This window comes from Rattus rattus, chromosome X (assembly GCF_011064425.1).
Source record: "Rattus rattus isolate New Zealand chromosome X, Rrattus_CSIRO_v1, whole genome shotgun sequence".
NCBI lineage: Eukaryota > Metazoa > Chordata > Mammalia > Rodentia > Muridae > Rattus > Rattus rattus.
Genome location: NC_046172.1, coordinates 8,631,445 through 8,658,560, shown reverse-complemented (window position 1 = coordinate 8,658,560; position 27,116 = coordinate 8,631,445). Strand labels below are relative to the sequence as shown.

The 27,116-nt window shown below is 38.8% G+C and overlaps 1 protein-coding gene across 1 annotated transcript in view; it reads right to left on the bottom strand.

Annotated features, from left to right (window-relative positions):
- The window catches only part of Med14 (mediator complex subunit 14), an 83,043-nt gene extending 56,430 nt beyond the window's left edge, over nucleotides 1–26,613 (bottom strand). The window contains 10 exon segments of the mRNA XM_032890208.1: nucleotides 9,242–9,353; nucleotides 10,329–10,479; nucleotides 11,219–11,351; nucleotides 12,074–12,181; nucleotides 12,452–12,580; nucleotides 13,025–13,154; nucleotides 13,763–13,936; nucleotides 18,890–18,995; nucleotides 21,114–21,140; nucleotides 26,102–26,613. Coding sequence (XP_032746099.1) covers nucleotides 9,242–9,353; nucleotides 10,329–10,479; nucleotides 11,219–11,351; nucleotides 12,074–12,181; nucleotides 12,452–12,580; nucleotides 13,025–13,154; nucleotides 13,763–13,936; nucleotides 18,890–18,995; nucleotides 21,114–21,140; nucleotides 26,102–26,334 — 1,303 coding nt within the window. The 5' untranslated portion in view covers nucleotides 26,335–26,613.
- Between the last annotated feature and the right edge of the window lie 503 nt (nucleotides 26,614–27,116).

The window sequence follows — 27,116 nt, the reverse complement described above, 5'->3', positions numbered from 1 at the left end:
ATAGAAAAATAATCACAAAAATATAGTCATAGTCCAGATATAAAAGGCTACATAATGGTAGCTTTTCCCTCACGTAAAACTTTTGTTTCAATTTTTTATTCTTCTTACATTTATCTAATGGTGTTTATGCAATTCTCTTTAATGTGCAATACTTTAATCCTATTCTTTTTTTCTTTCTGCTTTCTTTTGACCTTTACTTTATTCATTTAATCATTTTTACTTTTATTCTAAATAAAATTTAAGGTAACAACTTATTCTGCCCCTTTTTAGCTATTTTCCGTTCTGTGGCCATAGAAGTTATGCAAGTTAGCATTAACTGATTTTCAGTATATTTCCATATCAGGTTTGATTTAGTGTTATAGCACCTCATTTTTCTCCTCTCTGAATGATAGTGGAGACTGATCCAAGAAAAAGTTTCTCAGTAAGAAATCCCCCATTAAAAGTGGAAGAGAGATCCCATTCAGACAGGTGCATAAACAAGGCAACATAGCATATACAAAAGATCCTAATTCCTCAATCAACAAATCCAAAGATACTAAGGTAGCTCCAATACTGGAGAAAGGATTTCTGCAGGAGAAATATTGTCAGAAAATAACAAACAGATGAATTAAGTAAGAAAGTCAATTATGGATCCAGATTTCAAAAGCCTGAAATATAGACATGAAATTAGCATCACCAAAAAGAAATTAGTTCACCAAAAAGAGACTTTGAGAGTCGGGGAAGGGAACAGAAATGCTTGGAATGAAAAGCACAGTAGAAAGTTTCACCAGTACACTAAAGTTAAGAAGCTAGAGAAGATCCAGTAGTTAAGGGCACTTGTTGCTTCTTGTAGAAGAACCAGTTCAATGGCTAAAACCCACATGGTGGCTTATAACTAGTCTTTAACTCTAGTTCCATAGGATCCAATGCCTTCATCTGACATCTGCAAGTATCAGGCACACACATGGTAAACATGAACACAAAACATTCATACATAATTAAATAAAACAATAGACTAAATCAAGCAGAAAACAATACCAGAGATAGAAGACAAGGATGTCTATCAGACATCAAAGAAAATAGATCAGACCAGCATGACAAAAAGCCAAATTAAGAATCCATGGAATGAAGGAGAAAGATGGCTGAGTTTTAAAAGCACTTCGAGGCTCTGTCTCCTTTGTAAACTTTAAATGCCTACTGTACTATACCTTTCTTTGCAGTTCTAAATACATGTCAATGTTGCAAGTCAACCTACTCTGAACACAAGAAAAGCACTAGAATTTGTTTTACCAAACATTCTCACAGGATAAGACAACTGTATAATACCGAATTCCAATATGATCAAAAACATGAAACAAGAAATGCACATTGAAATGTTCTCACAGAGCTAGTGAGATGACTGCAGGTAAAGGCACTCACGACAAAGCTTAAGGACTTGAGTTCAATCTGTAGGACTCACAGGGTAGAAGAAAACTGACTTCTACAAATATGCTGTGCACATGAATAAAAACAAATATCGCATACACACACACATATATATACATATGCTGTACTCAAAGCACTGAGATACATAGTCTTCCAGGACAGATGTCATGCTTTGCTTTCTTGACTTCTGTGTGTGTGTGTGTGTGTGTGTGTGTGTGTGTGTGTGTGTGTGTGTGTGTGTGTGTGTTCTGTGGTGGGGGCATGGAGCTGAGGGGGTGAAATTTATATGAAAGGGTACTAGGAGGAGAAGAAGGGCTGATATGGGGTTGTAAACTAAATAAGTAAATAAATTTAATTCAAAAAAAGAATATATTCCAAGCCAGGCAGTGGTGAAACCCCAGGCAGTGGTTGGAGCCGAGAGAGATGACCTGACCCAAATACAGCTACTTCTTGCAAGACACATGAGGTCAGATAAAAGGTAAGGGTCTGACAAGATGGGTTCAGTGCAGAATTCTACCAGACCTTCATAGAAGACCTCATACCAATACTGTCCAAACTATTCCACAAAATAGAAGCAGATAGAGCACTACCAAATTCCTTCTATGAAGCCACAATTACTCTTATACCTAAGCCACACAAAGACCCAACAAAGAAAGAGAACTTCAGACCAATTTCCCTTATGAATATCAACACAAAATTATTCAATAAATTCTTGCAGACTGAATCCAAGAACACATCCAAATGATCATCCATCATGATCAAGTGTGCTTCATCCCAGGGATGCAGGGATGGTTCAATATACAGAAACCCATTATCGTAATCCACTATATAAACAAACTCAAAGAAAACAACCACATGACCATCTCAATAGATGCTGAGAAAGCATTGGACAAAATTCAACACCCTTTCATGTTAAAAGTCTTGGAAAGATCAGGAATACAAGGCCCATACCTAAATATAGTAAAAGCAATATACAGCAAGCCAGTAGCTAACATCAAACTAAATGGACAGAAAATAGAAACGAACCCTATGGTAAAACGTCATTCCTAAAGAACAAGGGCCATACTGGCCCATGGCTTGAACTCGCTGACACACAATAAGAGTGGTGGCATCATAATGCCTGATTTCAAACTATACCTCTAAACTGTAGTAATTCTGTAGAAAAATAAAAATAGCATGGTACTGTCACAAAACAGACCTGCAGACCAATGGAATAAAATATAAACCCCAGGGGAAAAAAAACATTAAACTACACACACCTGATTTTTAATGTAGGTGTCAAAAACACACACTGGGGGTAGGTGGGGGGAACTTCAACACAATGGTGCTAGAAAATTTTAACATCTGTCTATAGAGGAATGAAACTAGATCTCCATATCAGGTCTCTAAGACTTCAGTTCAAAATGTTTTAAAGCCTAAAACTTAAAAGACTTGAAACTGCTAAAATAAAACACAAGAAGAATATTTTATTATGCAATGGACTCCAGTAGATTAGGAAATAATAGCAAGAATTGACAAAGAGGATTATGTGGGATTAAAAGGCTGTTATACACAGTAAACAATTACCAGCGAAAAGAGATGAGACTATAGAATAAAATCTTCAGGCACTGAGCCACCAACCATGCAGCCTACACTAACTGTTCTGAGCACCTCAACACACAGACAGCAGAGGACTGCCTGGTCTGGCCTCAGTGAGAAAAGATGCACCTAACCCTAGAGAGACTTGAGGCCCAAAGGATTGGGGGGGCCTGGCGGGGTAGGGACATCCTCTTGGAGACTGGGAAGGAGTAACAGGTGGACCATAAAAAAAGTAAAAGAAAAAAATCATTGCCATATATATGTATGGATTTATGTATGTATGTATGGATGGATGGATGGATGGATGGATGGATGGATGGATGGACGGAAAGCATATTAGTGTCTAGAATCCATAAAAAACTCAAAACATTAAATACAGAAAAATCATGCAAATCATAAATGAGCAAATGAACTGGCTCAAAAGAGACGAGGCCAATGAATGTGAATGTTCAACATCCTTAGCTCTTAATAAATGCAAATACACTTCTATCAGACCCTCATAGAAGACCTCAAAACAATACTATCCAAACTATTCCACAAAATTGAAACAGATAGAGTGCTACCAAATTCCTTCTATGAAGCCACAAATACTCTTATACCTAAACCACACAAAGAAGAACTTCAGACCAATTTCCCTTATGAATATCGACACAAAGATACTCAATAAAATTCTTGCAAACCAAATCCAAGAGCACATCAAAACAATCATCCACCATGATTAAGTAGGCTTCATTCCAGGTATGCAGGGATGGTTTAATATACAGAAAACCATCAACGTAATCCATTATATAAACAAACTGAAAGATAAAAACCACATGATCATTTCATTAGATGCTGAGAAAGCATTTGACAAAATACAACACCCCTTCATGATAAAACTCCTGGAAAGAATAGGAATTCAAGGCCAATACCTAAACATAGTAAAAGCCATATACAGCAAACCAGTAGCTAACATTAAACTAAATGGAGAGAAACTTGAAGCAAAACCACTAAAATCAGGGCTAGACAAGGCTACCCACTCTCTCCCTACTTATTCAATATAGTTCTTGAAGTCCTAGCCAGAGCAATCAGACAACAAAAGGAGATCAAAGGGATACAAATTGGAAAGGAAGAAGTCAAAATATCACTATTTGCAGGTGACATGATAGTATATTTAAGTGATCCCAAAAGTTCCACCAGAGAACTACTAAACCTGATAAACACCTTCAGCAAAGTGGCTGGGTATAAAATTAACTCAAATAAATCAGTAGCCTTCCTCTACACAAAAGAGAAACAAGCGAGAAAGAAATTAGGGAAATGACACCCTTCATAATAGTCCCAAATAATATAAAATACCTCGGTGTGACTTTAACCAAGCAGGTGAAAGATCTGTATGGTAAGAACTTCAAGCCTCTGAAGAAAGAAATTGAAGAAGACCTCAGAAGAAGGAAAGATCTCCCATGCTCATGGATTGGCAGGATTAATATAGTAAAAATGGCCATTTTACCAAAAGCAATCTACAGATTCAATGCAATCTCCATCAAAATTCCAATGCAATTCTTCATAGAGTTAGACAGAACAATTTTCAAAATTCAGCTGGAATAACAAAAAACCCAGGATAGCTAAAACTATCCTCAACAATAAAAGGACTTCTGGGGGGAATCACTATCCCTGAACTCAAGCAGTATAACAGAGCAATAGTGATAAAAACTGTATGGTATTGGTACAGAGACAGACAGATAGACCAGTGGAATAGAATTGAAGACCCAGAAATGAACCCACATACCTATGGTCACTTGATTTTTGACAAAGGAGCCAAAACCATCCAATGGAAAAAAGATAGCCTTTTCAGCAAATGGTGCTGGTTCAACTGGAGGTCAGCATGTAGAAGAATGCAGATCGATCCATTCTTATCACCCTGTACAAAGCTTAAGTCCAAGTGGATCAAGGACCTCCTCATCAAACCAGATACACTCAAACTAATAGAAGAAAAAGAGGGGAAGAATCTCGATCACATGGGCACTGGAGAAAACTTCCTGAACAAAACACCAATTCTAAGATCAAGAATCGACAAATGGGATCTCATAAAACTACAAAGCTTCTGTAAGGCAAAGGACACTGTGGTTAGGACAAAACGGCAACCAACAGATTGGGAAAAGATCTTTACCAATCCTACAACTGATAGAGGGCTCATATCCAAAATATACAAAGAACTCATGAAGTTAGACTGTAGGGTGACAAATAACCCTATAGAAAAATGGGGTTCAGAGCTAAACAAAAATTCACAGCTGAGGAATGCCGAATGGCTGAGAAGCACCTAAAGAAATGTTCAACATCTTTAGTCATAAGAGAAATGCAAATCAAAACAACCCTGAGATTCTACCTCACACCAGTCAGAATGGCTAAGATCAAAAACTCAGGTGACAGCAGATGCTGGCGAGGATGTGGAGAAAGAGGAACACTCCTCCATTGTTGGTGGGGTTGCAGACTGGTACAACCATTCTGGAAATCATTCTGGAGGTTCCTTAGAAAATTGGACATTGAACTACCTGAGGACCCAGCTATACCTCTCTTGGGCATATACCCAAAAGATGCCCCACATATAACAAAGACACGTCAGGCTCCACTATGTTCATCGAGCTTTATTTATAATAGCCAGAAGCTGGAAAGAACCCAGATGCCCTTCAACAGAGGAATGGATACAGAAAATGTGGTATCTACACAATGGAATATTACTCAGCTATCAGAAACAATGACTTTATGAAATTCATAGGCAAATGGAGGGAACTAGAAAATATCATCCTGAATGAGGTAATCCAATCACAGAAAAACACACATGGTATGCACTCATTGATAAGTGGATATTAGCCCAAATGCTTGAATTGCCCTAGATGCACAGAACACATGAAACTCAAGAACGATGATCAAAATGTGAATGCTTCACTCCTTCTTTAAAAGGGGAACAAGAATACCCTTGGCAGGGAATAGGGAGGCAAAGATTAAAACAGAGGCAGAAGGAACACCCATTCAGAGCCTGCCCCACATGTAGCCCATACATATACAGCCACCCAATTAGACAAGATGGATGAAGCAAAGAAGTGCAGGCTGACAGGAACTGGATGCAGATCTCTGAGAGACAGCCAGAATACAGCAAATACAGAGGCGAATGCCAGCAGCAAACCACTGAACTGAGAAACGGGACCCTGCTGATGGAATCAGAGAAAGGACTGAAGAGCTTGAAGGGGCCCGAGACCCCATACATGAATAACAATGCCAAGCAACCAGAGCTTCCAGGACTAAGCCACTACCCAAAGACTATACATGGACTGACCCTGGGCTCCAAATCCATAGATAGCAATAGCCTAGTAAGAGCACCAGTGGAAGGGGAAGCCCTTGGTCCTGCCAAGACTGAACGCCCAGTGAACGTGATTGTTGTGGTGAGGGCGGTAGTGGGGGGAGGATGGGGAGGGGAACACCCACACAGAAAGGGATGGGGGAGGGGTTAGGGGGATGTTTGCCTGGAAACTGGGAAAGAGAATAACAATTGAAATGTAAATAAGAAGTACCCAATTTAATAAAGATGGAGAGAAAATAAATAAATTACATCTCCCAACAAGAGCCAAAAAAATGATAAATTTTGAAAAGAAAAAAATGCAAATACACTGAGATTCCATTTCAATTTAATTAGAATGGCTACTACAAAGCAATCAAATAAAACATGTTGGCAATGACAGGACTGTAAATTAGTACATTTACTGGGGAGATCAGTATGCACAATTTAACTTCCTTAAAAAACTGAAAGTATCTTATAACACAACTACATCAGTCCTGGGTAGGAGCCTAAGTCAACTTGCCACAAACACACATATACAGGCATGTTCACTACAGCACTATTCACTATAGCCAAGACTGAAAAATCAACCTAGACGCCCATCATGAGATGAGTGTATTTTAATATGTGAAATATATACACAATGGAATTTTCATTCAGCTACAAATACAACAAAACTATGGCATTTTCAGAAAATCAATACAACTAGAGAATATCATGTTAACCAAAATAAGCCAGATTCAGAAAGACATAAGTATGTTTTCTTTGATATGAAGAACCAAAATTTAATATAGAGAATGTATGAAAAGAGATATTTAACAATATACAGAAGACATGAAAGCAGAATGGGGGATATTTGAGGGGAGAACGGAAGCCATCAGAGAGGGGAAAAGAGAACAAGAGGTAGTAATAGTGGGGATGAATCTGAGCAAAGCACAACATACACATTTGAAAATGTCCCAATGAAATCATACTGGTTTGAAGGGTTAATGTATGTTGTCATAGCACTTGAGGAGAGGAAGCACTGATCCAGGATTGCTGCAAGTTCACGACCAGTCTGGTCTACAAAGCTAGTGAAGGAAGAGAAAGAAGGAGCTGGAAAGATGGCTCAGCTGTTAAGAACACTGACTATTCGTCCAGCAGACCTTCATTCAATTCCCAGTACCGACACAGCAGTTAACCGTAGTCTGTAACTCTAGTTCTGGGCTCTAGTTCAGCACTCTCTTCTGGCTCTCAGGGCATCAGGCATACATGCAAGCAAAACACCCATACACATAAAGTAAAAATAAATAAGACTTAAAAAAAGTAATGATGGGGGTTGGGGATTTAGTTTCAGCGGTAGAGCACTTGCCTTGAAGTGAAGCGCAAGGCCCTGTTCGGTCCCAGCTGGGAAAAAAAAAAAAAGTAATGATGAAAAGAAAGACCTATTGGGCTGGGGATTTAGCTCAGTGGTAGAGCCACCTAGGAAGCGCAAGGCCCTGTTCGGTCCCCAGCTCCTAAAAAAAAAAAAAAAAAAAAAAAAAAAAAAAAAAAAAGAAAGAGACCTATTGTTTTGCATAATAATTTAAAGAAAAATTTTAATATATATTCATGCATTAATACTCTGGCTTATCAGTCCTACTTTTTACATCTATTCTTTAATTTTCATTGAATGAATTTTTCCTGATAAAATTACATACATTTATAGATTATGTCATATTATAATAACATAAGTTGTGCCATAATCAAGTCAGTAATTAGTATATTCATCTCCTTAAATATTTATGTGATGAGAACCAAAAATTTCATTTGTAGCTATTTTAAAATACATAGTACATTGTTATTAGTTAGTAAGTCTACTATTCAACGCCCTTTTTTTTTTTTTTTTTTTTTTTTTTTTTTTTATTTATTTTTATGTATGTGGAGTACACTGTAGCTGTCTTCTCAGACACACCAGAAGAGGGCATCAGATCTCATTATGATGGTTAGGAGCTACCATGGTTGCTGGGATTTGAACTCAGGACCTCAGGAAGAGCAGTCGGTGCTCTTAACCACTGAGCCATCTCTCCAGCCCCCTATTCAACGTTCTTGAATAAATATGTACTGTCCATTTCTCAAAATTATCTTTGCTAAAGGTGGTTTTATCTTTCTATCAGAATGACCTTTAATCTACAATTACTAGAAGCTACCTAAGAAGTCCCTTTTCTATAAGTGTAATGGAGTGATCTAGGCTCTTTCCTTCCCTACTACTAATTTCTACTTTCATTACACATGAACTTTGAACACAAGGTAATTATGATTAAAACCATTTGAAGAAGCTGGAGTTCTTGCCCCATGCCTGTTATCTTAGCCAATGAGGAACTGAAGTAGCAAGACTACAAGTTTGAAGCCAGCCTGGGTTATATAGTGATATCCCGTATCCAGGAAAAAAAGTGGATGGGGTGGAAGTAAGAATAGTAAATAGAGAGGCAGGTGAAACAGAATTTGCTTTCTAGAGCTCATAATAGACTAGATAGGTAATTAAACCAGGAAGACTCAATGTCTTCTATGACTTATAATAATAATACTTACTCTATACATGTGCATTTCTTACTAACACTGATACAATGTATCTACGCATTTTTCTAAAACTGAAGATGGGGTGAATTCTGCATTACTCAGCCATATTTTATAAATACATTATAAAAGCATCTGCAGTACTGCTTTGTCAAAAGCATTAAATTACGAGCCACGTTAAAATGTTTCTATTTCAGTAAGTATAAATTTTTCAGGAAAAGGCAGCATGCAAACAGTTCAAAAATGAAGACAAGCTAAGTAAGAGAAAGAGAAAATTAGGACAAATTTGGTGGATTTCAGGTTAAATGCAACAAATGTCCAGCATCCTCAACACAACTGTACATCAGAGAAAAGTCATATGAGGAAAATCCTTAAATAAAAGAAAAATAAAGAGTATCAACTGAAAACACCTACAGTTTTCGTTGGCATTGAAGCTTCTAAGAATGGCCTTCAGTTCCTGCAGCTTCTGGTGGGCTCTAGCGTGTACACTGTCAATCAGGAGCTTTTCTATTGATAAGTGGTCAATCTGCATAAACAGCAACAATAAAACCCAACGTACAATTAAAATGTTTTCACTATAAGTATGTGAATGGACACAGCTATGCCTTAAGATACTTCCTTTCAGTATTGGAGATTATCCAGTATAAGCAAATTTAGGTAAAGTAAGAATATAACTTAATGATTGAGCTTTTAATTCTTTTAATTATATTTAGCTATATTTAATTATTTTAATTATATTGGAAGCTTCCAAACTAAAATTAATCTTTTTTTTTGCTAAGTATAGGAGAGTGGAGAAGTCCTGCTGGTGAAAGTGCTCAGCATGCAAGAAGCTATGGATTTGATTCCCAGAAAATTGAAAACTGTGTGGGGACTATCATGACTATCATCCCAGCCCTCCGCAGATACATGCAGGGGGATCAGAAATTCAAGGTCATTCTCAGTTACATAACAGCACTGAGGCCAGCTGGGTGACATGAGAGATCCTTCCTTATACTTGGGAGGCAGAGGCTGGCAGCTCCATCTATATGAGTTGAGGCCATTCTGGTCTACACAGCAAGTTCCAGGCAAGCCATGGCTACACTGTGAAACACTGCCTCAAAACAACAACAAAGTATTTTGATAAGTGTAAATTTAGAGTTTATATATAGTTATAGTCACAGTTCTCAGATGCCAGACCTTAAAAACAAAATAGTCTAATTTAAACTAGGCTAGGGGCATAACTCAGCATAATTCATAAAAAATGTATGCTTAGATGCAACCCATAGCATTCTCCTATGAACTAAAACTGAAAGAAGATATTAAAATTAATCTTATACAGATAGTATCAGATGTTTAAAAGACCAAAAACAAATACAGAAGTATAACACTGACCTAAAACAAGTTTCACACAGGGTTTTAGAAATGATTACATATCTTGAAGAATTTGTGCTAAAAGTTTTATATGTGCTAGATTATATTTATTTAATCAAATCAATATTAAAATACACTGAGAACCCTTTACCTTCATGGCTCTTTCTACTAATTTAGAATCAGAAGCTGGCAAAGGAGGATCATGAAAAATCTGTAAAGGCTTGGAGACATCATTCTCATCGATTTTAATTGTAACTTTGTGAACAGATGCTGTGCCTGTTTTTCTCCCTAGAACCTGTTGACTGAAAGGGGGCAGGGGGAGAATAACATATAAACACAGCTTTGTATCGTTTATAGTCAAATAGAAACATGCATTATGCTACTGAGTCAGAACCTTGAACATAGCAGGCCCTCAGTGTTTGTGCAGGGAATAAATTAATACTGAGAAGACCTCCCATAATCCAATTCAGCATTTGCTCTATTGCACTTTAGAAATAGACACTGAATTTAAAAATAAAATACATGCACTCACAGAAAAAGAAAATCTGGAAACAGAAACTGTCTTATAAGTATTTGCCTCTGACTTATCCACAGAAAATCAGAACATAGTCTATTTCAAACAGGAATTAAAGACAACAAATAGCTTCATAGTAAATTTCTCCAATCAGGTTTCAAAGTTACAGTTTAAAATGGGAAACTGTGATAAGCAAGTATGGTTTACAAGGTGACACACTCAACGCTCTAACCTTTGGAGACTGGGGATATAGCTCCATTGGCAGAGTGCTGACTTTGCATGAGTAAGGCCAGATTGATTATCACCATCACCCAAAACCTAATTTTCTCCTAGTTTTTCAATACGGCATGTGCCCACAGTAAGGTAATAGTGCCTCATGTGATCTACATGATACTGAGACTTTACTAAATTAAAGCACATTTCCACAGGCACATGGCTATTCACGTGTAATAAATCAGTCGTACAAGGGAAAGAAACCAAACAGACAGGATTCACTTACAATGACTACCAGAACCAATATTACTTACTTCCAAACTGAGAGGGAGAGGCACTTTCCAGCATGGTATCTTTCCACCTGTACAAGGTCTCCCCACCTCTCTCGGATTAACATTAGTGTCTGGGAATGTAAGACTTCTAATTGAAGTGATAAACAGAAACAATCTGATTTATCTTGTTAAGCAAAATACAACACGTTATTCAAGCAGCTAATAAGCACAGGTAAACTTCATCTAACAAGGAATCTATTCCAAAAAAGCTGGCTATGGAGAAATTTTCTAGAATCATTTTTGTATAATAACTCATCCTAAATATGACAATTTGTGGTTTTCTGAATTACATTCTCAAATGACTCATCATAAGTAGTAGTAGAATATGTGGCATAATTTTAGAAAAGAGGATAATAATTTTGGCCTAAATAAACAAAACTAAGGTCTAGGTTTGCCCCTTTAACTGATTATTGTTTAGAAAATACAAATTGAGCAAATAATACATTTTCAGATCAAAATGGCACCTTTTCTTGAGACAGGTTCTCATTATGTAAAACAGACTGACTTTGAACTAACCACTTGGCCAAGGATGGTCTCCAAGTCCCCCTGCAGCCTCTCCTCTCAGGGGCTGGGATCACAGGCTGAGCAAGCAGTGCTACTTCTAAGCAATCACTTCTAGGAGTTGCCTGCAAAGCAGTGGTAAGATTTGAAATATATCTTACAGATGTATCATTAATGTTCACAGAATGGCTGACTCACTACGCCCATTTATACCCGAAAAAGGGAGGGTATGGGAAGGAGAGGCTAGACTACTACACAAAGGATAAACAGAAAGTGTAGAAGAAAGAAGGAGACATTAAATCCTTACAGTCCATGTCTCAAATAGCAGAAGGATACGTAGGCAGTTGTACATGTCCTGAAGAGGTTTCTCATCAGCAAAGAGCCTAGACTGGACCAGCTGATGGATAAAGTCAATTTGCATGCTATGAACCAAAGCTCGCCCATCTTCCATGGGCAGAAGAAAGGAAGGGAGTTAATTAGAAAAGTCAGCATTAGAGCATTAACTGAGACAAGTGTACACTAAAAATAAATTTAAATTTATAAAAAGAGTAACAGATTATTTTGAGAAAACTATAGATTATACATTGAAAATTCTTCCATTAGTACCTATGCTTATCAAAATTTTGTTTCAAATTATAGAACTGCTATACATATTTTTCCACAGGAATACTTCAATAATATAAGAATGTCAAAACCATTACTATGATGATTTACCTCCTGTTTCCTTATCCTCAACTAGAATTTCTAGCTTGAGAAGACGCCATGGGACTTCTGGGTCATCACCCATCACCGTCAAGGTTGCTTCAAATTCTCCTTCAACTCGAAACTTCACACGGCCATTTGCTTTTAGAAGAGGAAAAAGTATATATTGCTTTAAAACAATAAGCTTCTGGCTAATCTCCAAGTTTCAGTCTCATTTATAAGACATTTTAAATAGACTTAACTTTGGTCCTAAGTGTTGAAACAAGTCGGGGGGTCAGAGAAAGCACAATGCCCAGGTCATTAAGAAACCAAAGGCAACTCTTCCCACATTATGAATAAACACCAGAGTATGTCCTCCAGGCTCAACTTCGGAACCTCTTTTCTCTTCCAGTTTCAGGTAATCCCACTCATTTCTCCCCAGTGCAAAGACCAACATATTATTTTTAGGTACCAAAAAGAGAACAGTTATGGCTGGCAAATCATAGGTTCAACCACCACAAAAACCAAAATTTCATTTACTTGTTCTTTGAAAAAAATCTAAAAGGTCACTTAGAAAATATTCCAAAAACAATCTCAGGTACATACCCACTGTAAGATTTGCTAGCTGTGGAGGAAGATCTGTCGTTACAAGCCTATGTCTAAGAATCTGATTAAGCTGATGAAGTGTGGCTTGTTTCTCAATTTTGGTAATTGGGTCTGGAGGAATAATTTTGTCCTACAAAAAAAAAAGAAAAAAATTTTTAAATATACAAAAGACGTAAATGTTTACCTGTACCTGACTGAACTTCTTAAGTACTTCTTACTATACTCAAGACAATCATAACACTCATTTCTGTTGTCTACATCCAATAGTGACTATACATTTGAGTGAATAGTTTTCAGTCACCTTGCTAAAATCATGTTCTTCATCATGCTCCATTAATACACGGAGTTAATATCACTAGATGACTTCTTCTACTTCTCAAGTGTACAGAATACAATAGCAACAACTCATTCAATTACCATAATACATCTTAGGCACTTCCAAAATACCACTGCTGTGGAATCATGTTCACAGCTGAAATACACACTAAACTATATTTGCACATCTACTCACTCCCAACAAGGACAGGGTAGGGGAAGGAAATGGGAGAAAAAAAGGAAAAAGAAAGGAGGGGAAAAAAGCCTTCCCAGTTCAATTTGCCCCAATTTATTTCAAACTACCACACTTTTACTTGTAGAAAAAAAAACATGAAACTAATTACTTGTTTTTAAAAAACGGTTTCTGGCAATGCAAACCAAAAAAGCCTTTAACTTTTCTAAGTACAGGGGGAAAGCACTTACCCTGATGCAGGTTGGAAGTCGTGGATAAGAACCAGTAGTCAGTACATCAATGGCATATGGGATAGCAAAACTAGGCAGGCGTGCATGGACCAGGGCATCTCTAGCTAAGGAGGCCAAGCGGTCAGCAGTATCCACAAATAAGATGGCTTGCTGGTCTAAAAAGCTTGAGATCATCTTTAAAGCAAAGGGTAAATATATCATTTATTCTAAACTCCAAAGCAAATTTAAAAAGAAATTAATACAGGTGGTTTTTTATTAATTCAATGAAATATCTATTTGTATTTGATATTAAAAATAGTTTTCTCTCATTCTCTATTTTTGACATCACACATTCATAATATCAAATAGTAAGAGTAAAAATTATTCTGACAGATTTTTAGTGTTGGATAGCAATGAAGTGGTTAAAACCATAGACTCCCAGACTGCCTTGATCTAAATTTTAACTCTGTAATTACTAGCTCTGTCTACTTGGGCAAATATGCCTAAGGTTTTCTTCTTGAGACAGAGTTTCTCTGTGCAGCCCTGACTGTTCTGGAACTCGATAGACCAGGCTGACCTCAACCTCAAAAGATCTGCCTGCCTCTGCCTCTCTGCCTCCCAAATGCTGGAATTAAAGGCATGTGCCACCACTGCCCATGGATGACTCAGGTTTTCAACAGTAAAATGGAGGTAATTATTCCCAACCTAATGAATTTGTTCTGAGGATAAGAACAGTGCCTAGAACACAGGAAACAGTACATATTGCCCAGTATGAGATCCAGGACAACTATCTGCCCAATACAGAAATTCTATCATTTTTCTAGTCATTTCAGTAGTAGAGCCATCACAGGGCTGAAAACCATCTCCTTCAAACCTTTAGTTCTGTTTTATATCAATATCTAATTTCCCTTTCTTTCATGTCCTTCAAACCAGACTTAATATAAGAGGGCATCATACATACACAGTGATCTTTTTTTATAGTTCCAGTTTTATTGTGCAATTTCTACAACTCTAGAAAACAAAACCAGATGATTACTATCACCCTAGAGATGAGAAAATTGATTCACATATTCAATATGGCTTAATAATTAGAGAAGCTAGAAGCAGAAAATGGGTTTTCTTCTCTTAGTTTTAGACCCAGTGCATATGTTGAAATGTTACCTGATACAATGTTCTATCAATGTCACCAACTCTAACTTCTTATTCGTAGCCATGAAACTACTAAAACAGTCTCAACTGCTGAACTGGTTTTAACTCTGATTTAGGCCATTTTACGAATCTTGCCACTCAGGTGAAAATATTCTTGAGACCAAGTAAAGGGAAAATAAAATCAGAGACCTCGTTCTGGGATGATGGGAGATAAACTGAGGTATCAGTTTATCCAGCCTGCACTACTCCATCTGTGTAATGAAACACACATTCAAAATACGCTAACCTTAGTACACTGAATATTGCTTAGCATACAAAAGTTTGCAAATCACATACACAGACAATGGACACTTTTCTCCCTTAAGGAATTTCTTTCTAAAATCTTAATTATGCACTTATTTGTGCATGGCTGTTTTGTCTGCATGTATGTCTATGTAGCATGTATATACCTGGTGCCCAAAGAGGTTTCAGAAAACAGAAGAGTGCATTAGATTCCCTGGAATTGGAGTTAGAGATAGCTATGAGCTGCCATGTGTGTGCTGGGAATCAAACTGGGTCCTCCGGAAGAGCAGTTAATGCTCTTAACCACTGGGCCATCTATCTATCCAGCACAACCTCACACCTTAAGGAAAATTTAACATATAATACAAACACTCTACCTCAAAAACTGAGTGTGGTGATGGTATCCTTCTGTAAGATCAGCACTCGAGAAACTAAAACAAGAGGACTGATAGTTTAAGGCCAACCTAGGCCAAATATGCTTCTGATCAATATTCTATATAATTCTGTAAGGGTATATTAGCTTACTCAGAGACAGAAAAGCATATCTGACAAAACTGGTCTACTGCTGTCATGGGCTAAGCTGCCAGAACTAGAACTATGCACTGATATCAATAAAAATTATTTCCCCGTGTTCTAGTTTGCTTTTTGCAGCTGTGACAAAACCCTATGATCAAAAGCAACTTAGAGTAAAGGATTTGTACAATTCACACTTCCATATCTTAATTCATCATTAAAGGAGGTCAGGACAGGAACACAAGCAGAAAACACAAAGACATGATGCTTGCTGGCTCACTCACTAGTTTATATTCAGCTGGCTTTCTTTTTCATTTATTTCATGTATGAGTTCACTGTAGCTATCCTCAAACACACCAGAAGAGGGCATCGATCCCATTACAGATGGTTGTGAGCCAAGTGGTTGCTGGAATTGAACTCAAGGCCTCTAAAGAGCAGTCAGTGTCCTTAACCCCCTGAACCACCCTCCCAGCCTTTTTTTTTTGGGGGTCTACATCGCCCAAGACTTTTGTATACTAAGCAGGGAAGATTACCCTCAGTGGACTGGGCTTCCCATATCAATTAGCAACCAAGAAAATACTCTAAATATATGACCGGAAGCCTAGCTGATCAAGGCAGTTATTCAACTGGGGAGAGTGAGTTTTCTCTTCCCAGGATACTCTAGTTTGTGTCAAACTTACAATAGAAACTAACAGGATATGCTTCAAAAAGCAAACCTATATTCTAGAATTTTCCAAAGTCCAACTTTATGATCTTATCCCTTCTTTCAGTTTGGCAACTTTCACCTAAGTTTTGGTTATAATAATAAGGGAGTCTAGAAATCAGGCTAAGCAAAGACTAAAGCAGGCTTAAACTGAGGTGAAATGTCAGAAATCATCTGCAAAATACAGCTGTGTTGGGTAGATTTCTTGCAGACTAGGGACTTTTGTGGACTAAGAACCTCACTAGCTACAACAAATAGAAAAGTTCCTCCATTTTCAATTCTTGCACTAGTTTACCAGAGTGTGTATGTATATGTGTGTGTGTGTGTGTGTGTGTGTGTGTGTATGTGTATATGTATGTATAATATATATGTATGTATGTATGTATATATGTATGTATAATATATATATGTATGTACGTATGTATATATGTATGTATATCTCATGCCTGGCAGCTCTTCTTTTTTTTTTCTTTTCTTTGGTTATTCAAGATAGGGTTTTTCTGTGTAGACTGACTGTCCTGGAACTCAGTCTATGGACCAACCTGGCCTGGAACTCACAGAGATCCACTTGCCTCTGCTTCCCAAGTGCTAGGATTAAAGATGTGCACCAACATCACCACCCTGCTGATTTTTCTGTAAGAAGCTTAAAAAACTACAGAGAACTTTTGAAGCTCTCAAATTTAATCTAGATAGGTCCAATTTGTTAATCTGCTTTAATCTATGAAAACTAGAAACCTTTTAAACATGTCATTACATAATAGAATGAGAACAAAAAAAGGAATGTGAGAATCATTGCCAAGCTAGTGATCTCTGTACTTCCTTTCCATTTACAAATTTAATTGAGAGCAGCTAGACATATAGTTGGTCTTGTAGAGCTGTGCTTAAAAAGGGAAGCTCAATGAAAGTGGGGAAGTGCTGTCTTCATTTCAGGACTTCATTCACTATTTAATGCCCTTTCCAGAATGACCTCTTTAGGAGTGATTGAAGTAAGTAAAGCAAGAGCCAGTGTTCCTCATCTGTGAACACCATATCATCCTCCCCAAGTTCTCACAGTGAACTCACTCAAGGCCCCTAGGAGATCCTCTTAACATTCTTAGGTTGAAACTTGGTTTGTGTTACTGTTGTTGCGTGGGAAAGAATCTGATGCCCAGGATGGCTTCGACTGACTAGTAGCAGAGGATGATCTTAAACTTGTGATCCTCCTGCCTCCACCTCCCAAGTACTGAAATTACCGAGCAAACATTACTATGCCTGGTTTATGCAGTGCTGGAAATCAATGGAATCCAGGGCTTCCTACATGCTGTACAAGCCCTCTACCAATTGAACTACATCCCCAGCTCCCTAAAACATTTTAGGGGCAGATTTAATCTTTGTTACACTTCACTCAATGAAGTCACTTCTCTGAATTAAGAGTAATTCAACAGTCAAAAGACTGAGTCTCCTGGAAAGCAGTAAGTGTGCTTTACTCAAGTCTTTCCCTGCTATCCCTTACAGCCCATGCTCAGTACTTTTGGAATTTGAGTAAATGAAAAACAACTGAACTGATACATGCTGTCATCAGTTCTGTGACCTTGAGGAAGCCACATATTTTCTAGAAATTTATTCATCTAATCTGTAAAACAGAAAATACAGACTCTGCCATTCTCACAAGGGCATCAAAAATCAATAAAAAAAACTTCAAGAGAATCTTCCTGGGCTGGAGAGATGGCTCCATAGTTAAGTGCACCAACTGCTCTCCCAGAGGTCCTGAGTTCAAATCCCAACAACCACATGGTGGCTCACAACCATCTGTAATGGGATCTGATGCCCTCTTCTGGTGTGTCTGAAGACAGCTACAGTGTATTCATATATATTTAATAAATAAATCTTTTAAAAAAGAGAATCTCCTTAACCTCAAAGCAGGACTTTTCAACCTTCCTAATGCTGAGACCCTTTAGTACCATTCCTCATGTTGTGGTGATCCCCCAACCCTAAAATTATTTTTTTGTAATTTTGTAATTCTTACAACTGTAATTTTGCTGTTATGAATTGTAATATAATTAATTTTGAAGAAAGAACTTTTCCTCTACTCAAAATTCAAGAACCACTGCTGTAAAGAATCATACAATTTTGAAGCTAACTATTTCTTCCCTCCCTTTTAGTTTCTCCAGTGTTATATCTAAAGTCTCCTAGTATAATATCTTTTACATATCTCTTCTTCTTTTTGGTCAAGAGTCCATATACAAATACTAGCCTTCCACAGATACACATTTATGTATTATCATAAAAGAACATGATTACTGACATCGGTAAGAACATTGAAATCAACGGATGTCAAAGTTAAATCTCTAAATTATACATATAACATTTAAAGGCATTTTTTGAGACAGCCATTTTGTTTCTAACCTAGACCTCATGACCATCACTACATAGACTCCTGGGTGCTAAGATCACAGGCATGTGTTACCATGTCCAGCTCTCAAAGTTATTCTATACAAAATAAAACCAAAAGTTTAACTCACCGCACACTTTTCTACTTTGCCAGCATCATTGGCCCATTTTACTAAAGCTAATAATCGAACGAAGAGTTGACGTGTCCGGCTAGCAAACTGTACAATTTCTATTTTCCTATAAAAATAAAACAATTCTCATCTGAATCAGCACATTATTTTTCACAATTTGCTTTATCTGAATAAAAAAGCATGTTTATAAGCACAACAAAATTAACCTAAAATATTTACATAAATATTAATTTCATCTCATTTCTGTCCTCATATCTTTACCACAGAGCAATAAATCCAATAGTTTTTCCACAATGAATTATAATTTGAAATTGTTTTTTATTATAATAAATGATTCCTAAAATATACTAAATCTATGGATATATGATAGTGGAAGTTAGGAGCTATAAAGTATAAACCTGAAGTTACTGGTAATTAGTTACCATTTTGGTTAGAGGAGCTGAAATATATTTTTTACCAAAGCTTGAAATTGTGTCCTTTATATAGGGTTATTTCCCAACTTACAATAGCATTACAAACAAACAAAACTCCAATGAATTTCAATGACAAAGTTGAATCCATTACCTTACCCAAATTAAAAATAGTATGCTGATTTTGGGTAGATCTGTCCATATCTATTATTCTACTGTATTCATTTCTATGCTTTTTTTACCCAGCAATCACCAATATTTATCATCTCATAAAGCTTTAAGAGTGTCATTAAAAAATTCTCTACCCTCTATATATTAGCTAGACCTCTTACTTCAGGACCACTACAACTGACAATCATACCTCTCGTGGTTTAAGACACTGAAAAAAAAATTTCAACATGCCAGGACTAATTACTAACAAGACCCAGAAGAATACTAACCTACCTCTAAGAATACTAACCAACCTCTAGGTGCAGTTGAAGCTATGTATTAATTTAATGTGACTTTTCAATGACCTACACATCCAACCAACATCTCTCCATCTTGCACCCACATAAGTTTTTGCTGAAGTCTATTGCTGACTGAATACATTAAAGTCAAGTAGCTATTGAGAGTGTGTTAAGATTGCATACAACCTAAAAGGCTTCCTATGAAGAACAGTCAACACTATGATTATACCATGGAAACAAAAGGAAAAAAGCCAAGGGCACACTTATGGATCTTTGTCAGTCTCTGTCAAGTTAAGAAAGTAAGCAAGAATGAGACACAAGTGTTAAAAGTGCATTAAGATCTGACAGGGCTGGGGTTGTAACTCAAGAATGTTAAGGCACCACACACAAATATACAACCACCTAGACACCACCAACCTCAAGGCTTGGAATGCCAGTGCTGTCCCTCCCTTACCACAAGCACAAGACTTGACTGATGTTTTTCCCTAAATATGCTCCTCTATCAGAAAGCTGCCCTTCTCTGTAAACTACTCTAATGTAGTTTTCTGACACCACACTTTCTCAACTGTTAGTGTGCTCGTGCATCATGAGTCAGTCCTTCAAAAACCCAGTGTTCATTCCTACTCCACAACAGGCAGAACAAACCTAGCTTCTTTCCTTCTTTGAAAACTGACCAGTCAAGTCACAAACCAGGTTAAGTTTCAATTGTGTCTTCCAGCTCTTTTTGATTCCTAAGTCTACAAATATGGCATTTGGTGCTGGTAATGGAGAGCTAACTATTAATGAATACTACAAACCTCCCCCTAGTGACTTGGAATGAAAAACCAAAACCAAGGAACATAGGTAGGATCAAAGATATTATCAACTTAGCCTTATAGTATCGATTTAAATCCCAATAACATGATCTCTCTAAATTTTGTTCCTTTGGCCTATGGAAACATAAGAGTGTTAAATTTTAAGCCCCAAGTCTAAATTGAATCAAAAAAAATTTCCATTATAAAATAGCGATAGCAGGAGACTAAAGTGCTAAAAGGATCTAACAGCATCATTACAACAACTGCTATATTAACAGCCAGCTGCCCAAAGCCAGACAACTCAACCTCCATAACATTTTCTTATTCCCCCTCCCAAGGACTTGCCTTGGTCAGCCATCAGTAAAGCCATCAATAAAGGTTTAAAAAAGAAAGGTTCTACGTTCAAGTACCAAGAAGACAAAAACTGCATTCCCTGGTGCTCCCAACAAAATATACAGTCCTAAGTTGCTTTGGACCTATGTTCCTACAGCACCAATAAATAGCACCACACTCATGCTCCCAGTGGAAAAAAAATCAATGAGGAGACAGATTTAACTTTTATCATACTCACCTTTCCACATCCGATTTTCTTGGCAATCTAAAAAGAAGAAAAAAACTTGTTTAAATATATGCATGCCTTCTCAAAATATGATAATGGGCTTTATTCTGACTGTATTTGCTATCTTCATGTTTCAGAAAAATTGAGCAAAATGTAACCACAGGCTCAAGTGGCTGCTAACTCTCTGCACTGATACGTTCGCCAACAATATTGCTATAAAGTAAAAACTGAAAAAGCAATATTTCTTCCCATTCAAAATGCTTCGGAAGATACTGTGTAAACCTTAAACAGTTTAAAAGCTCAAGTCCTGGGGGATACCATAGTGCATACATTTTGACCCCTGCACTTAGGAGTCAGAGGCAGGACAATCTATCTCAGTTTAAAGCCAGCCTGGTCTACGTAGTGAGTCCCAAGACAATCAGGACTATATAGAGACCCTGTCTCCAATAAATAAATATCAGAGGCAGAGAAAGTATCTTTTAAGACCAAAACGGCTACAGCTGTAGGAATAGTACCTCGCTGTCAGCATCTGTGAACCTGTGAACACTTGGATTCTTAGCAGTAATCCCATCATGCTGTGTTACTGTAGGTAAATCTGGATGTTAAGGGTGCAATCAAGGTTTTATAGTAGTAATGACTTTGCATGGTGGTTAGATGAAGGATTTATATTGCTTTTAAGTAGCTCCAGTTGTGTTTATTTCTTTTTGCTCCTTCTCCAGTACTGATTGCTAGTAACCTATGTCAACTTTTTCCTTGATAAATTATATTACTCTATTAATGCTTTGAAAGGTCCTAATCAGCTTCCTGAACCCCCGCATTCCAGTATCCTCTAGCTCTCAGTCCAAGACTCAATTGCCTGAATACGTGTCAAACCTGCCCAGCAATCGTCAGATCCTGAAAAAAATAAACCCAGCTGCTTCATGTTCTTACACACACACCACGTGCGGCAAACAGGAAAGGGTACAAGAGGGGGAAACTACTAAAGTGAGCTGTCTTATTCTCAGGGAAGACATTGGGATGGATGAAAGCTACAGGTATGATCAGAGTAACAGAGGATCTAGGTCAGTGGTAAAGCACCTGCACAGCTCATTCCAGGGTTCAATTCCTAGGAGACAGGTAGGGTTTAGGGGAAGGTTTAAACTAAGTTAGAGGCTGGAAAGGCTAGGATATCACGAAGTCAAGCAGAAGTTAAGGGCCTATTATAAAGGCTACAAATAACTACCAGTTATGGTACCTCATATACCTGTGATCACAAGCATTTTGGGAGGATGAGATAAGAGGACTGCCACAAGGCCAGCCTAGGGTGGGAAGTAAGACCCTGTCTCAAAGAGTGCAAATAAAAGCAGCCCCTAGAAAGTTCCTCTACGTGAAAAAAGCACCTCACAGTACTCCCAGAGAAGCATGGTTCTCAAGAGAGAAAGTGAGGATTGGGGGATGGGAGTACAGTAGAGTTTAGGGATCGATTAGGAAGGCAGAAACTATTCTTCCAGCCCCTACCTGCCCCCCACCCAACACACACACTAAAGGATCAGCTCCCACCAGAAAGCCTGCATTTCTAAGACAAAGGACAAAACTTGCTGCCTGCCTCCCTTTTCTCCCAACGCTCCCACTTCTATTTTAAATTCCTTTATGAAAATCCACCACATGGAGAAAAAGCTTAGATGCAAATGATGAAAGAAAAAAGGCACAAAGCATACATATTTATGCCACAATTTTAGTAAAAGTTTATGTTAATTTTCCGAACATAAGAGGTTAAAAGGCAGTAGGGGGTAGGGGGTGGCTCACACCTTTAATCCCAGCCCTTGGGGGGCAGTGGCAGACGGGATCTCTGGGAGTTGGGAGGTTGGCCTGGTAGACAAATGAATCCAGGACAGCCAGGGAGGGTTACACAGAGAAACCCTGTCTCAAAACAACAACAACAATAATAACAAAAATAAAATCAACCAACCAAACCACAAAAAAGAGGTTAAAAAGCAAAGAATAGAATATAAACCCCTAAAACATTAAGGCAAAAAGTATCAGTATATATCGGAGGTGAACAGGCATAAGAAAAAAAAAATCTAGAAATTTGGGGCTCAAACCAAATCACCTAAATATGCTGGTAGAAAAGGATACAAAGTTCTATGCCAATCTGAATTACAAAAGGTTTTGTTGTTTTTGCTGTTTTAAGTATCAAGAATAACACTTGCTTTTCCTATAATTATCAGTGGCTTAAAGATATAGCTGAAAATTCATTCATTATGCCAGACATTGATCTTGCCATGTGGAAAAGCAAAACAAATCAAAATTCTTGTTCTCCTGGATTTCCTATTCCATGGGGAAGGCACAATATATTAATGATGTCTCAAGCAGTAAGCATTGTGGGGGGAAAAAAAACACCAAAGGAGGATGAGCACTTGGACAAAGTCTTTGATCGAAGTTATATAAGACCTAAAGGAAAAGAGAAGGAAAACCACATGTATTTCTGGAAAAAAGAACAAAGACATTATCCAATTATAAATTTTGTGAAGAACTATCAAGGTTAGGGTGGGTAGACGGAACAGAATGATACTATTAGCACATGAATTAAAGAGGTAAAGTAGGTAAGGCACAGTTCTCAAGGCCTTAAAGGTAAAAGGGAAATAGCCTTGATATAGCATAGACCCAGGGTAGGCTGTCATTCTATTTTTTTTTTAAAAAATGTGGGTGCTGGAGAGCTGAGCCAGGACCCTGGCAGTGTTTCACCACTAGGCTACATTCTGTACCTAATGTATTATTATTATCATTACTACTACCTACTAATAATACTACTACTACTACTACACTACTACTGCTACTACTACTACTACTGAAACAATACCAAGGCTACATTCTGTACCCAATGTGTAGAATTATTATTATTATCATTATTATTACTACTACTACTACTAATACTACTACTACAACTGAAACAACTACTACTACTACTACTACTACTACTACTACTACTACTACTACTACTGAAACATAATACCAAGGCAGCCCAAGCTGACATCAAACTTCCTGGTGTGGCCTTAGGCTGTAGGTTGTTCTTTCACTTCTAAGGCTCCTGCTGTGACTTCTAAAGTGCTAGGACTACGGGGTATATCTTTATAACATTTTTTCCTATGTTCAAAGGTATCCTGGTTTAGACCACAAATTTTATGTTCTAATAGAGAAGTGATTCTAAAAACTTTTTTTCTGTGTATTTTATTGTTTGTAAGTTTGTGTGCCTTTTCTGGACTGGGGTGGTGGTGGTTGGGCTGAGACAGGGTCTTACTGTGTAGCCCTCAATGTCCTAGAATTCGCTATATATAGACCAGGCTAGCCTCAAACTTGAGACTGGCATGTACTTGGGGCCTCTGCAGGAATTAAAGCCATGCACCACCATGTTTGGCTGTGGAATCCTTTTTGAAATAGAGTCTCACTTTGTAGTTTGATTCTGGCCTAAAGCTTGTGATCCTCTTTTAGCTTCCCAAACACTGAAGCCATTTCACTAAACACAGCTCCTGGGTTAGATATTGAGTTGAATGGATCTGGACACAGAATTTGGAATTCAGCTGAGGTCTGTGCTTGAGATATGTTTAGGAGTCATACAAATGGTGGGGGACTACAGCTATATTATTCTACATCAATAAAACAGATCCCTCTCCATAAACTAAGTCCTAAAATTAAAAATAGAACACAATAAATTTCTACAAATTCTTTACAGAAAACCAATCACATGATCCACGATCACAGTCTTTTTATCACAGCTATGCACAGGACATATATTAAACTTTCTTGTGAATTCTTATGAACACATGCAATATACATATATTACTACAAGAACTCCTAAGCTTGAAATTTATTTCTCTCATTTAGAAGCCGTTGAGGGTGGGGACGGACACACACACACACACACCTGTAATCCAGCTTTTAGTAGATCCGGGAATTCTGCGTTTAAAAAAATTTCAGCCAGGTGTCAGTGGCCCATTCTTGTAATCCCAACACTAAAGAGGCTGAGCAGGACTGAAGGTTTGAGGCCAGCCTGACTACACAGGAAGACCCCGTCTCAATAGTAATAATAATACCACCTCTTTTGACAAGGTTAAGCTTTTGTCTCATTCCACAAAATATAGTACATCAAAACTGAAAAAGAGTGTTTTACAAGAGTAACCGAAGCCGTCTCTAATTCTTTCAGTCATGTACAAACAAATTCTCCAGTAGCCAAGTATCACAAGATAGATTCTAGCGTCTGCATACTAATGTATTTCCCTGGAAACCTGACTGAGCCTAACAATAGGTAAAAAGGTGAAAACTTTATGAACCTCATCTAGAAGATGCAAAAGAGTTCCAAAATTTCCTAATACCTTTTATTCGCACACTGAACCGTCAGTGTAGTCTGCTTGAAAGCATTAAACTCCCTAATCACGCCCCAAGGCATTTCATAGGTAACTAGATGACTGAAATCCGGAGGCTCATTAGAAAGAAGTATTCTACTTTCCCTACATTCATAAAGACTTAGCACGCTTCCAAATATTGCAGAAAGACTCAGAATTCATAACGTAAATTGTTTTACACAGACTCTTCCTCCAGCATCCAAAGATTGCAACCTTCATTTAAAACATATTGTCAAAAGGCTGTAAAACAGTTCCCTCCTTTGAAAATCCCGTTGAGTTCGAATTCTACGTAGTCCTCAACGCTTACTCTTCCTCTCAGGTTTTTAAAAAGATTCCACATAGAAATCAATACCGTTCTGTTGGGAACTCAATCCCAACAGAAAATCCCAAAGTCGATCTTCAGCGCAAGTGTTAACACGCGAAACTAACCAGTCTCCGCGCTTTCATCGTCAGCCAGATCCCCAATAGCTACTTCTTCCCAGTCCCCAGAACCTAAACCCCATGAATTTCAAAATTCTACGCTCAGCAGCCTAGCTCAGTAAAAGGCAGGTATAAGCCTCTATTGAAGGCGGGAAGGGCAAGTGAGGCGCCGGGAAGCAGGCATGGGTTCGCAGTACTTACAAGTCCGTCAACACCATAAGCTCGGAGTAGGCCCGGTGCAGCAGAAATTCGATGAGCGTGCTAAGCCGGTATCCAGGGCTAGCCGCAGCCGCAGCTGCCGCCGCCACAGCGGCTCCGGGCGGCGGGGGAGCCGGGACAGACGCAGAGCCGCTGCTGCTGCCTCCACCGCCACCGCTGCCACCTCCGCCGCCAGGAGGGATCAGCTGGTGGTTCTCCAGCTGCACTGGGGCCATGGCGGCGCACAGCGCGGCTCCGGGCAACCGCCTGAGATGCGGCCCTGGAGCCTCCTCCCCGGCTCGGTGACCGCACCGAAGCGGGCGCAGGCAGAGTGGCCGCCGCCTACTGCCAGGCCGCCTCTGAACAGGAAGCCGAGCCCAGGCTGCGGAGGCCCGCCCCCATGTAGGGCCGGGCCGGCTGGCCACAGGGAGGCGAGCGCGGGGCGGGAGGGCAGAGAGGCAGGCGGGTGGGCAGTCACTCAATGAGGGAAGCTTCCGCGACTTCTCAGCGGCCGCCCGGCCTTACAGCGTCCATGTTGCTGGGCCGAGAGCGGAAGTCGCCAGACAGAACGGAAGGAGAACCCGCGGGAGGCCCTTTCCTAAGGCAACCGGCAACGGTTCCCCGCGTTGTGCAGTTCTGAGGCGCGGGGGGGTTGAGGGGGACCGAGGGGTGCGTGGGAGCGGGCGGGGCCGAGCGGCGCGTGGGCGGGAAAGCGGAAGGGGTGCGCACGGCGCCAAGCCGGGCCGCCAGTCCAGCAGCCTCGTCACAGTAACGTCCGTAGTCCCCAAGGCCCTTTACCCTGCCTGGGCAAATTGCGCAGCGGAAGGTGAATAGAGGATGGTTGCAGAGAAACCGCCTGTCTCCCCTGAGGCCCCAAAGGCGGTTTGCAGTGACTGCGCGTTGTTACTGTCCAACGCGTTCTGCCTGTAGGCGACTCTGGGAGCGACGCTTTGAGAAAAAACATTTACCAACCCCTTTTTTTTTTTTTTTTTTTTGTCAATTAACAGGAGCAACAGCA